This window comes from Coregonus lavaretus, assembly GCF_964263955.1.
Source record: "Coregonus lavaretus genome assembly, chromosome: 10".
NCBI classification, from domain to species: domain Eukaryota; kingdom Metazoa; phylum Chordata; class Actinopteri; order Salmoniformes; family Salmonidae; genus Coregonus; species Coregonus lavaretus.
The window spans coordinates 12,056,925-12,067,626 of record NC_139997.1 but is presented as its reverse complement, the minus strand read 5'-3'; the positions used below and the strand labels follow the sequence as shown (position 1 = coordinate 12,067,626).

Sequence of the window (10,702 nt, the reverse complement as noted above, 5' to 3'; positions counted from 1 at the left end):
ACGCTAGGCATTGCGCATGGTGATCTTAGGCAGTACTTGTGCTGAATTTGCTTCCAGAGGCAGTTTGGAACTAGTGAGTGTTGTGACTGACGATTTTTACGCACTACGTGCTTCAGCACTCGACGGTCCCGTTCTGTGAGCCTGCGTGGCCTACCACTTCGCAGCTGAGCCGTTGTTGCTCCTAGACATTTACACTTCACAATCTAGACATTTACACTTCACAATAACAGCATTTACAGTTGACCGGAGCAGCTCTAGCAGGGCAGAAATGTGATGAACTGACTTGTTGGAAAGGTGGCATCCTATGACGGTGCCAGGTTGAAAGTCACTGAGCTCTTCAGTACGGGCCATTCTACTGCCAATGTTTGTCTATGGAGATTGCATGGCTGTGTGCTCGATTTTATACACCTGTCAGCAACGGGTATGGCTGAAATAGCCGAATCCACTAATTTGAAGGGGTGTCCACATACTTTTGTATATATAGTATATAAATATATATATATACATATACACGTACTTTTTTTATTTTTATTTTTACAACAAACTAGTCATTGGGTAAATAGCTTTCTTGTCTCAAATTTGGATTACAGTGGCTGAATCATAAGATGGATTCTATTTTTATGGGCTGATATTTGTTTTTACCCTCTTCAGTTGAACTACCACATTATTGTGAAGGGCACCCCCTAGTGTTTCTTCAGCAGACTGCGAATGCTCTGTCAATGTACTTCTTCGTGACAGCCAGGGAGGGGGAAGCAGAGAACTGTAAGCTAAGGATCCATCTTAAAGAGAAAATACGAAATAGAGCCCCAGGTTTATCCCTCAATAGCTGTATATTTTCCGCGTGATCCGTGCCAGGGAGGCCGAGGAGGGGGCTGTGTCATCGTCTGTAGGATGTCCCGACATGAGGGTATGTGAAAAATAGACGTCCATAGCGTCGCAGACTGAGCACTGAAGCTTGCTAACTAGGTAGCTAGCTAGAAAGCTAACATTAGCTTCCTAGGGTTGGTCAGTGGGTTGCCATGTTTTGTATTGCAATGCATTGGACATGGCTCATGATGGCGGCCACCATGAATTTTCTCAACCTCCTGATTACTGAGTAGATTGCTGATTAGAACCAGGCTAATTCTTGTTAACGACAGTCTCCGGATTTATGAACAGTCATGTTTCAAATAAGTAATACTTTTATTGAGCGACCTTTTCTTATTCAAGCGAGTTCGCTCATGCTAGGTAGCTTGCTAACTATCTACCTAGCTAGCTAAACTGATGGTCCGACAGTCAGTTGCTATAGCCAGGATGTTAGCTAGCTAGCTTTCTTCAATGACAACGTCGTTAGCCTAGTAGTTGAGTGTCCAGGCTGGCATCTTTTTTAGGAAGGGTGAATACGTGGTGTGTGTTGGTATGGCCACATATATTGTTTTCGTAGGTAGTTAGTTAACTGGTTATTTAACTGGACTTTGTGCTGAAATACTCCATGCCACCCAAGAAGGGTTTGATCACTGAATGCACTGTCATCAAGGTAGTTTGAGGCCTCAGTCACAGTGGCCCAAACCTAACTAGGCAGCTAGCCAGCTAACTATCTAGCTAACCGTCTTCTACCTTCACTTAATTCACGTTATCTAACTACCGGTATTCTGGTGAAATTCATTAGCTAGTAAGCTAACTTATTGGATCCGTAGAGTATGCTAGCTAACTAACGTTAACTAGTATAATCAGCTGATGTTAGCTAGCTAAGTTAACCCTGTTAGAGCACGGTTTTGGAGAACACCCGGTCTTAACCTACTTGATGATATCTACTTAGACATCTCTGTCTGGCTTGCTACACTTGTTGGACTGTGTCATATTAGGTCTGGATGACTAGCCAGGTCTGGATCTTTTTCCTATAACGTTAGCTAACTAAGGATCTGTGCACATATGAAGGCCTGTCATGAAGTCAGTGTATGGTGAAAGTGTTCTCTGTCTCGCTGTCCCTCCATAGCTTTATCAAAATGACATACAGGTTCCAAGTAGAATGTTTTCCTAAACAGCACACCTTTAGGTGTGACAGACACCAGGCCTCTGAAAACCACTTGAGAGTGTAGCAAGGGGTGTTTTATTCCATTAGTGCTTTGTTGTCATCAAGGATGGAAAGTCAAGTGCTGTTGTGTTATCCTGCAAGGGCAGATTCTCAATTTGAGAATTTGGAGAATCCAGACAATTGAATGATAGATCAGTACAGAAGTTCTCAGAAATGTCTGACTGGGTGTGTTCGTAAATTAATTCTGTCTATCTACTCCAATTTCAGAGCACTCTCGTCTGAGTATGCCAGAGCGCAGAATAACTGATGAATCTACGAACGCGCAACACCCGTTGAATATGACTGTTGTCAGTAAACGTCGGCAAAAAAACGTAATTAAATTGTTGCCAGCAGCACACCAACGCTCTATATCAGGGTTTCCCAAACTCGGTCCTGGGGCCCCACCCCCCTGAGTGGAGTGCACATTTTGGGGGGGAGGCAGGACCAGGACCAAGTTTGGGAAACCCTGCCTTAGATAACATGAAAACAGCCTAACCAGCTCAGCTAGGGCGAGTACAATTGTCAGTGAGGTGTTCTCTCATTTGTGTCTGGAAGTAGCTAGCAAGCTAGCCAACTTTAGCCAGTTAGCTTGGATGCTTGACTGCCGTTGTGAGGTCAGAACGCTCGGATCAACCCTACCCCTCGGCCAGAGCGTCCAGTGTGCGCGCTGAACGCTCCAAGAGCGAACCGCTCTCAATTTACAAACGGGACAATCTGACAACGCTCTGAATTTACGAATGGACAATCTGACAACTCTCTGAATTTACGATCACCCAGAGCGCACTCTGGCACTCCAGAGTGAATTTACGAACACACCCTAAATGTGAGCAATGAACAGCAGCATAGCCTAACCTTTTTCAGTTTCACTACTTTGTATCTGGCTTTGTCAGTGGCCGAAGGAGGGACATGTGTCAAATGCCTTGGCTTTATGACAGCGGTGAAATGGTCTCATATCAGCAGCAGTATCAAAGTGGAGGTGGTGGTTATAGCAGTTTACATAGTGCCTGTCTGAAGGAGGAAATGACCATGTGTGTATCAGTACAGTAGCACAGCAATCCACCACTTGATATGATGATAGAGAAAAACCACGGAGGGACAGCTAGAGGACAGTTTGGTGTCTTTTATGTTTCTTTAATTGTCACTTTGTCTATACACTGTTTCTGTTCTCCTGATCATCTCTTGCCTGTCCATCTGCTGTTTAGGCCTGCTTAATTTACTGCATTGTGATCTAAAGGTCTGTTTTGCGTTTGCATTTATTGCCCAAGCAACAACAAATGCAAAATCATGCGTACAAATGCATGAGAACCGGATAAGATGGGCCCCTATTATTCTGTGCTAGCCAGTTACACACAGCATTCGTTAATGACTTGCTATTGACATTCGGTGGATTAGAAAAATTCCTCTCCATTCGCATTTGTGGATAAGTGCCAATGCCAAGCACATGCTGATGAGGGTCAGCCAGCGTAGGACCAGACAGTAATCTTTCTTTCTCTCTTTCTGATTGTCTGCACACAGTGTCCTATGACACAACGCTAATGGGCAATTAGTCTATACATTTTGACATTCAATCCTCCCCCTTGTTTTGCAGGTGTGAGCTGTGACGCGTGTTTAAAAGGGAACTTCAGAGGGCGCCGGTACAAGTGTTTAATTTGCTACGACTACGACCTGTGCGCGTCGTGCTACGAGAGCGGAGCCACCACAACAAGACACACGTCGGAGCACGCCATGCAGTGTATATTAACCAGGATAGACTTTGGTAAGCACGCCATGCAGTGTATATTAACCAGGATAGACTTTGGTAAGCACGCCATGCAGTGTATATTAACCAGGGTAGACTTTGGTAAGCACGCCACGCAGTGTATATTAACCAGGGTAGACTTTGGTAAGCACGCCACGCAGTGTATATTAACCAGGGTAGACTTTGGTAAGGATGACACGCAGATTAAACATGTTACATTATGAGAAGGGACAGGAGTTTTTTTCCTGACCACGTGACCCAGCAGGGCTATCTTGAAGTTCTTCCTGGTCAGGTGGCCCAGCAGGGCTGTCTTGTAGTTCTTCCTGGTCAGGTCATTAGATTTTTGATGATCCTTCTGCTTTCAGTGTATTTGCGTGGTGAGATATATATATATATATATATATATAAAAAAAATTTTTTGTCTTTGTTTTCTACCTTATGCGCGTTGAGCATGTGAAATGTGCTCTACAAATTCAATATGATTATTATTTGATATAAGACGTTTGTTGTGTTATGGTGATGGTGGTGTGGATTGTTTTGCTTTGCAGACCTGTATTACGGCGGCGAGGCTTTCTCAGTAGAGCAGCCCCAGAGCTTTTCCTGTCCGTACTGTGGTAAAATGGGCTACACAGAGACATCCCTACAGGAGCATGTCACCTCAGAGCATGCAGAGACTTCCACAGAGGTGGTAAGTGGGGGATATCATCCTAGTGTTTCATCTAGCTTCACTAAGACAGGAGAGTCTGGTCCCTCAGTCTTGCTCTGTTACCCTTCTGCCTGAAAAAATGTGGCCTCCATTGGTTTCAATATAATGTTTCTAGGGGAAACATTGCATCCAATGACATCTCATACATCCAACTTGGATTCCAGGGCTCATGGAAGCAGTAATGCAATTCTCAAATAATTATTTTTTACAACTGATGCTTGTGAATGGTCAGTTGAATATATCCAGAGGGTGCTTACTGCTTTCTTCATTTCAGATCTGTCCAATATGTGCTGCGTTGCCGGGCGGGGACCCCAATCATGTGACTGACGACTTTGCTGCTCATCTCACACTTGAACACCGAGCACCTAGAGACTTAATATCCTTTTACGCAGCTCTACTCTGTGTGTGTGTGTGTGTGTGTGTGTGTGTGTGTATGTGTGCCTACCTGCCTCTGAGTGTATACACCTCTGTGGATGTGATTACTATACACCTCTGTGGATGTGATTACTATACACCTCTGTGGATGTGATTACTATACACCTCTGTGGATGTAATTACTATACACCTCTGTGGATGTGATTATTCCAGTTACTAGCGAACCCCTTGATCTGTGCTCCTTAACCCACTGTGTTTACGATGAGTCCAGTGGCGTCCGGCACGTGCGTCGGATGTTCCACCATGGTCGCGGGCTGGGCGGTCCTAGGGCACGCAGGACCAACATGCACTTTACTAGCAGCTCCACCGGGGGGCTCTCCTCTTCACAGAGCTCCTCTTACTCCCCCAGTAACAGGGAAGCCATGGACCCCATAGCAGGTGAGCAGTGCACCTGGTCTGACCAGTCTGTCTGTCTGTCAGTATAATTGCAAACAGGCTCTTCCTCATAGAAATGGATAAGAGAATGTATAGTTTCTCCCCTCTTGTGGCTCCTATGTGCTGGGTATTTGGGTAGAACTGGCCCTGTCGGTGTAGACTACAGTCTGTTTTACTTGGTTACTCATGGAGTCATTTGACTATTCATTTCACTTCTTTTATCTCTCCATGAGACTGCATGGCTCCTGTCTCCAATGTCGTATAACCTGCAAACACAGTGTAATGTCTCTTGTCAAAAGCTCTGTGACTCCCCTACAGTAGTATGGTGTCTCCCACCAACCTGTCTATACTGGAGAATGTTCATTTGACTGTCACCAAAAGAAACTCAAACACTTCACTTCATCTGTCTCCCCTCCCCATTCCCACAGAGCTATTGTCTCAGCTGTCGGGCGTGCGGCGCTCGGCGGGCGGCCAGCTCAACTCGTCAGGCCCGTCTGCGTCTCAGCTGCAGCAGTTACAGATGCAGCTGCAGCTGGAGCGCCAGCAGGCCCAGGTGGCCCGGCAGCAGCTGGAGACGGCCAGGAACGCCACACGACGCTCTAACCCCGGCGGCAACATCAGCGCCACCATCCCACAGCCCAGCGCCGTCGCCAACTCTGCCGGCGTGGCCGAGAGCAATTCTATGGCCTCCCACAGCTCCCAGTTCCTGCTCACACGGTGAGTTGTCTACTCGTGGACAGAGCCTTCTACTTACTTTACTGTTTTTATAAATGGATCAAGGCTCTGCAGACTTGACATCTCAGGAAAGTATTCAGACCTCTTGATGTTTTCCACATTTTGTTACGTTACAGCCTTATTCTAAAATTGATTTAATAATTTTTTCCCCTCATCAATCTACACAAAATACCCCATAATGACAAAGCAAAAACAGGTTTTCATTTTTTCACTACTGTGCAGCACGAACTTCCCTGGTCCTAAAGACCAGTGGACAATGGACCCTGTGTACTTTGACCTCTCACCTCTACCTATGCACATCAATGGCTGCACCTTTTTACTACTAGAATGACTGAGCAGTGAGCAACACACTGCACTCACTATGGAGACAAATAGCCCCTGGTGCATATGAACACAGCCCAACCCATGTCCTACAAACAAGGCTGTGCCTGTAGACAGCTGTTTCCCTGGACCTGCATACTACACAGAGATTTGTTCAAACACAGTAGCTAGCTACATACTAACCGTGCTCAACTCTACCTGCATGGCATACAGTGCATTCGGAAAGTATTCAGACCTCTTGATGTTTTCCACATTTTGTTACGTTACAGCCTTATTCTAAAATTGATTTAATAATTTTTTCCCCTCATCAATCTACACAAAATACCCCATAATGACAAAGCAAAAACAGGTTTTCATTTTTTGTGTGCAAATGTGTTTATGCAAATATCTTATTTACATAAGTATTCAGACCCCCTACGTGGTGTCTCCCACCCACCTACGTGGTGTCTCCCACCCCACAGACATGGTATCTCCCACCCCCCTACATGGTATCTCCCACCCCCCTACATGGTATCTCCCACAGACATGGTGTCTCCCACCCCTCTACATGGTATCTCCCAAAGACATTGTCTCCCACCCCCCTACATGGTATCTCCCACAGACATGGTGTCTCCCACCCCCCTACATGATATCTCCCACAGTCATGATGTATTCCACCCCCCTACATGGTATCTCCCACAGACATGGTCTCTTCCACCCCCCCTATATGGTGTGTCCCACCCCCCTACATGGTATCTCCCAAAGACACGGTGTCTTCCACCCGCTACATGGTATCTCCCACCCCCCCTACATGTTATCTCCCACAGACATTGTGTCTCCCACCCCCCTACATGGTATCTCCCACAGACATGGTGTCTTCCACCCCCCTACATGGTGTCTCCCACAGACATGGTGTCTTCACCCTGCTACATGGTATCTCCCACCCCCCTACATGGTTTCTCCCAAAGACATGGTGTCTCCCACCCCCCTACATGATATCTTCCACAATCATGATGTCTTCCACCCCCCTACATGGTATCTCCCACAGACATGGTGTCTCCCACCCCCCTACATGGTGTCTCCCACAGACATAGTGTCTTCACCCCCCTACATGGTGTCTCCCACAGACATGGTGTCTTTCACCCCCCTACATGGTGTCTCCCACAGACATGGTCTCTCCCACCCCCCTACATGGTGTCTTCCACCCGCTACATGGTATACCCCACCTCCCCCTACATGGTATCTCCCACAGACATTGTGTCTCCCACCCCCCTACATGGTATCTCCCAAAGACATGGTATCTCCCACCCCCCCCTACATGTTATCTCCCACAGACATTGTGTCTCCCACCCCCCTACATGGTATCTCCCACAGACATGGTGTCTTCCACCCCCCTACATGGTGTCTCCCACAGACATGGTGTCTTCACCCTGCTACATGGTATCTCCCACAGACATGGTGTCTCCCAGAACCCCCTACATGGTGTCTCCCACAGACATGGTGTCTTCAGCCCGCTACATGGTATCTCCCAAAGACATGGTGTCTTCACCCCCCTACATGGTGTCTCACACAGACATGGTGTCTCTCACCCCTCTACATGGTATCTCCCAAAGACATGGTGTCTTTCACCCCCCTACATGGTGTCTCCCACAGACATGGTCTCTTCCACCCCCCTACATGGTGTCTCACACAGACATGGTCTCTTCCACCCCCCTACATGGTGTCTCCCACCCCCCTACATGGTATCTCCCAAAGACATGGTGTCTTCCACCCGCTACATGGTATCTCCCACCCCCCCCTACATGTTATCTCCCACAGACATTGTGTCTCCCACCCCCCTACATGGTATCTCCCACAGACATGGTGTCTTCCACCCCCCTACATGGTGTCTCCCACAGACATGGTGTCTCCCACCCCCCTACATGGTGTCTCCCAAAGACATGGTGTCTTCCACCCGCTACATGATGTCTCCCACAGACATGGTGTCTCCCACCCCTCGACATGGTGTCTCCCACCCCTCGACATGGTGTCTCCCACCCCTCGACATGGTGTCTCCCACCCCTCTACATGGTGTCTCCCACCCCTCTACATGGTGTCTCCCACCCCTCTACATGGTGTCTCCCAACCCTCTACATGGTATCTCCCACCCCCCTACATGGTATCTCCCACAGACATGGTGTCTCCCTTCCCTCTACATGGTATCTCACAAAGACATGGTGTCTTCACCCCCCTACATGGTGTCTCCCACAGACATGGTGTCTTCCACCCTGCTATATGGTATCTCCCACAGACATGGTGTCTTCAACCCCGCTAAATGGTATCTCCCACAGACATGGCGTCTTCACCCCGCTACATGGTATCTCCCAAAGACATGGTGTCTTCACCCCGCTACATGGTATCTCCCAAAGACATGGTGTCTTCACCCCCCTACATGGTGTCTCCCACAGACATGGTGTCTCCCACCCCCCTACGTGGTGTCTCCCACCCCCCTACATGTTATCTCCCACAGACATGGTGTCTCCCACCCCCCCTACGTGGTGTCTCCCACCCCCCTACGTGGTGTCTCCCACCCCACAAACATGGTGTCTCCCACCCCGCTACATGGTTTCTCCCACAGACATGGTGTCTTCCACCCCGCTACATGGTATCTCCCACAGACATGGTGTCTTCCACCCCCCTACATGGTATCTCCCATAGACATGGTGTCTTCACCCCCCTACATGGTGTCTCCCACAGACATGGTGTCTCCCACCCCCCTACGTGGTGTCTCCCACCCCCCTACGTGGTGTCTCCCACCTCACAGTCTGTTCTCTCAGCACCCACAGGCCTACCCAGGTCTCTTCTCCCACTACCTAGAACCATCTCTCCCATCACTCTGCACTCCCACTTCCTCCACGTAGTCCCTCTGGTCTGTGTTAACCAGGTACCCTCCTCTCTGTCCTCCTACAGGTTGAATGAGCCCAAGATGTCGGAGGTGGAGCGGCAGGCGCTGGAGGGTGAGCGTGCCGACCGCAGCCTGTTTGTCCAGGAGCTGCTGCTGAGCACGCTGATGCGCGAGGAGAGCTCCTCTTCGGACGAGGATGAGCGGCGAGACTTTGCCAGCTTCGGGGCCATGGGCTGCGTGGATATCATGCCTTTAGACGTGGCCCTGGAGAACCTCATCCTCAGGGAGAGTGGTACTGGCGGTTACAACAGCAGCTGTAGGAGCTCTAAGGAACCTCCACCGCCTCCTCTTTGATGTAATCCCAGCACCACGCAGACTTTGTCCTCTGTGCTGCCACTGCCAGTGACGGGCGGGCGGGGCAGCAGGCTGTTTTTGGGTTTGTTTTTTGGTGATTGTAATTTCAGGCCTGTCACCTTTGTTACATTTGTGTACAACCATAAAAAAGTAGAGTGGGAGCGATTGGGGAAAGTGCAAGTGGATGAGTGTGCAGCGCCAAGCGAGAGATTGAGAGAAAATAAATCAATATATATAAATATATATCAAATGTTGATAATCAGTTCCACATAACTATTTTTTTCCTTTAGCAGGTAAGCATTAGGTAGACGTGGCAGATCTCTCTTCCTGTTCTCATGCAAAAGGCTCTCCTTATAAATACCCCACATTCAAAACCTGAAGAGGAATCAGACACCAAATGGTGAAGCTGCTGTGTGTATTTATGACTTAACAAATAAAAAGTGCTTGGATGGTAAACTACTGCATGAGGTTCTTTGGAGCGTGCATGACTTTTAATGACCTCATCATTAAAAAGGGAGAGAAAAAAATATCCCAAAGCTTTCTCTCGTCAACCATTTTAAACGGTTACTTGAAACATAATTGAGTTTTTCAGAAAAATGTAATATCGCAAAAAAACGTCAATACTTTTTGTTTTATTTTAAATAGAAAAACACTACCTATTGGAATCTGCAGTAGCTTTAAAAAGAAAACAATGCAATGTGTTTATCTCTCAGCTCCGGTTGGTCCTTCCCTCTCTGTGACATCGTCTGAATATAACAACAACTTGCTGCACTAACGGCAAAACTCAAGAGAAACTCGAGACGTCTGCATTCACATAGCAGATAAAATAATACAATACTAGGAGCAGAAAAACATTTTTCCTAGATGTTGATGTTTTAGTGACAAGCTGTGTGTAACCACCAGATGTTGTTTCTAATTTATGCACCTGTACAGAAGAACTAGTCTCCCATTCTCATCGATCGCACTCTACTCTTCTCCATCTCTCTGCTTCTGTAGGCCCAGACTCCCTAAGTTAATTTGTATTACTTTCTTTGTTGAGGAAGGGGAGCTCGAGACTTTCCACATTGCAGGCATTGTTTTTTGTTTGACAGAAAAAATTTTTTTTCCACATTTTTATTTTTA

General features: G+C 47.4%; 1 protein-coding gene across 3 annotated transcripts; it reads left to right on the top strand.

Moving 5' to 3' along the window:
* Window positions 1–733: 733 nt before the first annotated feature.
* LOC311136065 (E3 ubiquitin-protein ligase KCMF1-like) lies at window positions 734–10,039 on the top strand. Of its 3 annotated transcripts, none has more exons than XM_084170128.1 (7): window positions 734–907; window positions 3,642–3,809; window positions 4,340–4,479; window positions 4,772–4,873; window positions 5,133–5,310; window positions 5,736–6,024; window positions 9,292–10,039. In XM_084170128.1, exons 1-7 carry the CDS (start codon window positions 892–894, stop codon window positions 9,578–9,580), a joined length of 1,182 nt encoding a protein of 393 aa, XP_084026254.1. In that variant the 5' UTR covers window positions 734–891; the 3' UTR covers window positions 9,581–10,039. The 3 variants fall into 3 exon arrangements, with proteins under 3 accessions (XP_084026254.1, XP_084026255.1, XP_084026256.1); XM_084170129.1 differs by lacking the exon at window positions 734–907 and adding an exon at window positions 1,037–1,173; XM_084170130.1 differs by lacking the exons at window positions 734–907; window positions 3,642–3,809 and adding an exon at window positions 3,820–3,851.
* Window positions 10,040–10,702: the final 663 nt, after the last annotated feature.

Coding starts and splice junctions, on each gene's coding strand:
- LOC311136065 (XM_084170128.1), top strand. Junction 4,874..5,132: donor ACCGAGCACCTAGAGACTTA/ATATCCTTTTAC, acceptor CACTGTGTTTAC/GATGAGTCCAGTGGCGTCCG. Junction 6,025..9,291: donor TCCCAGTTCCTGCTCACACG/GTGAGTTGTCTA, acceptor GTCCTCCTACAG/GTTGAATGAGCCCAAGATGT.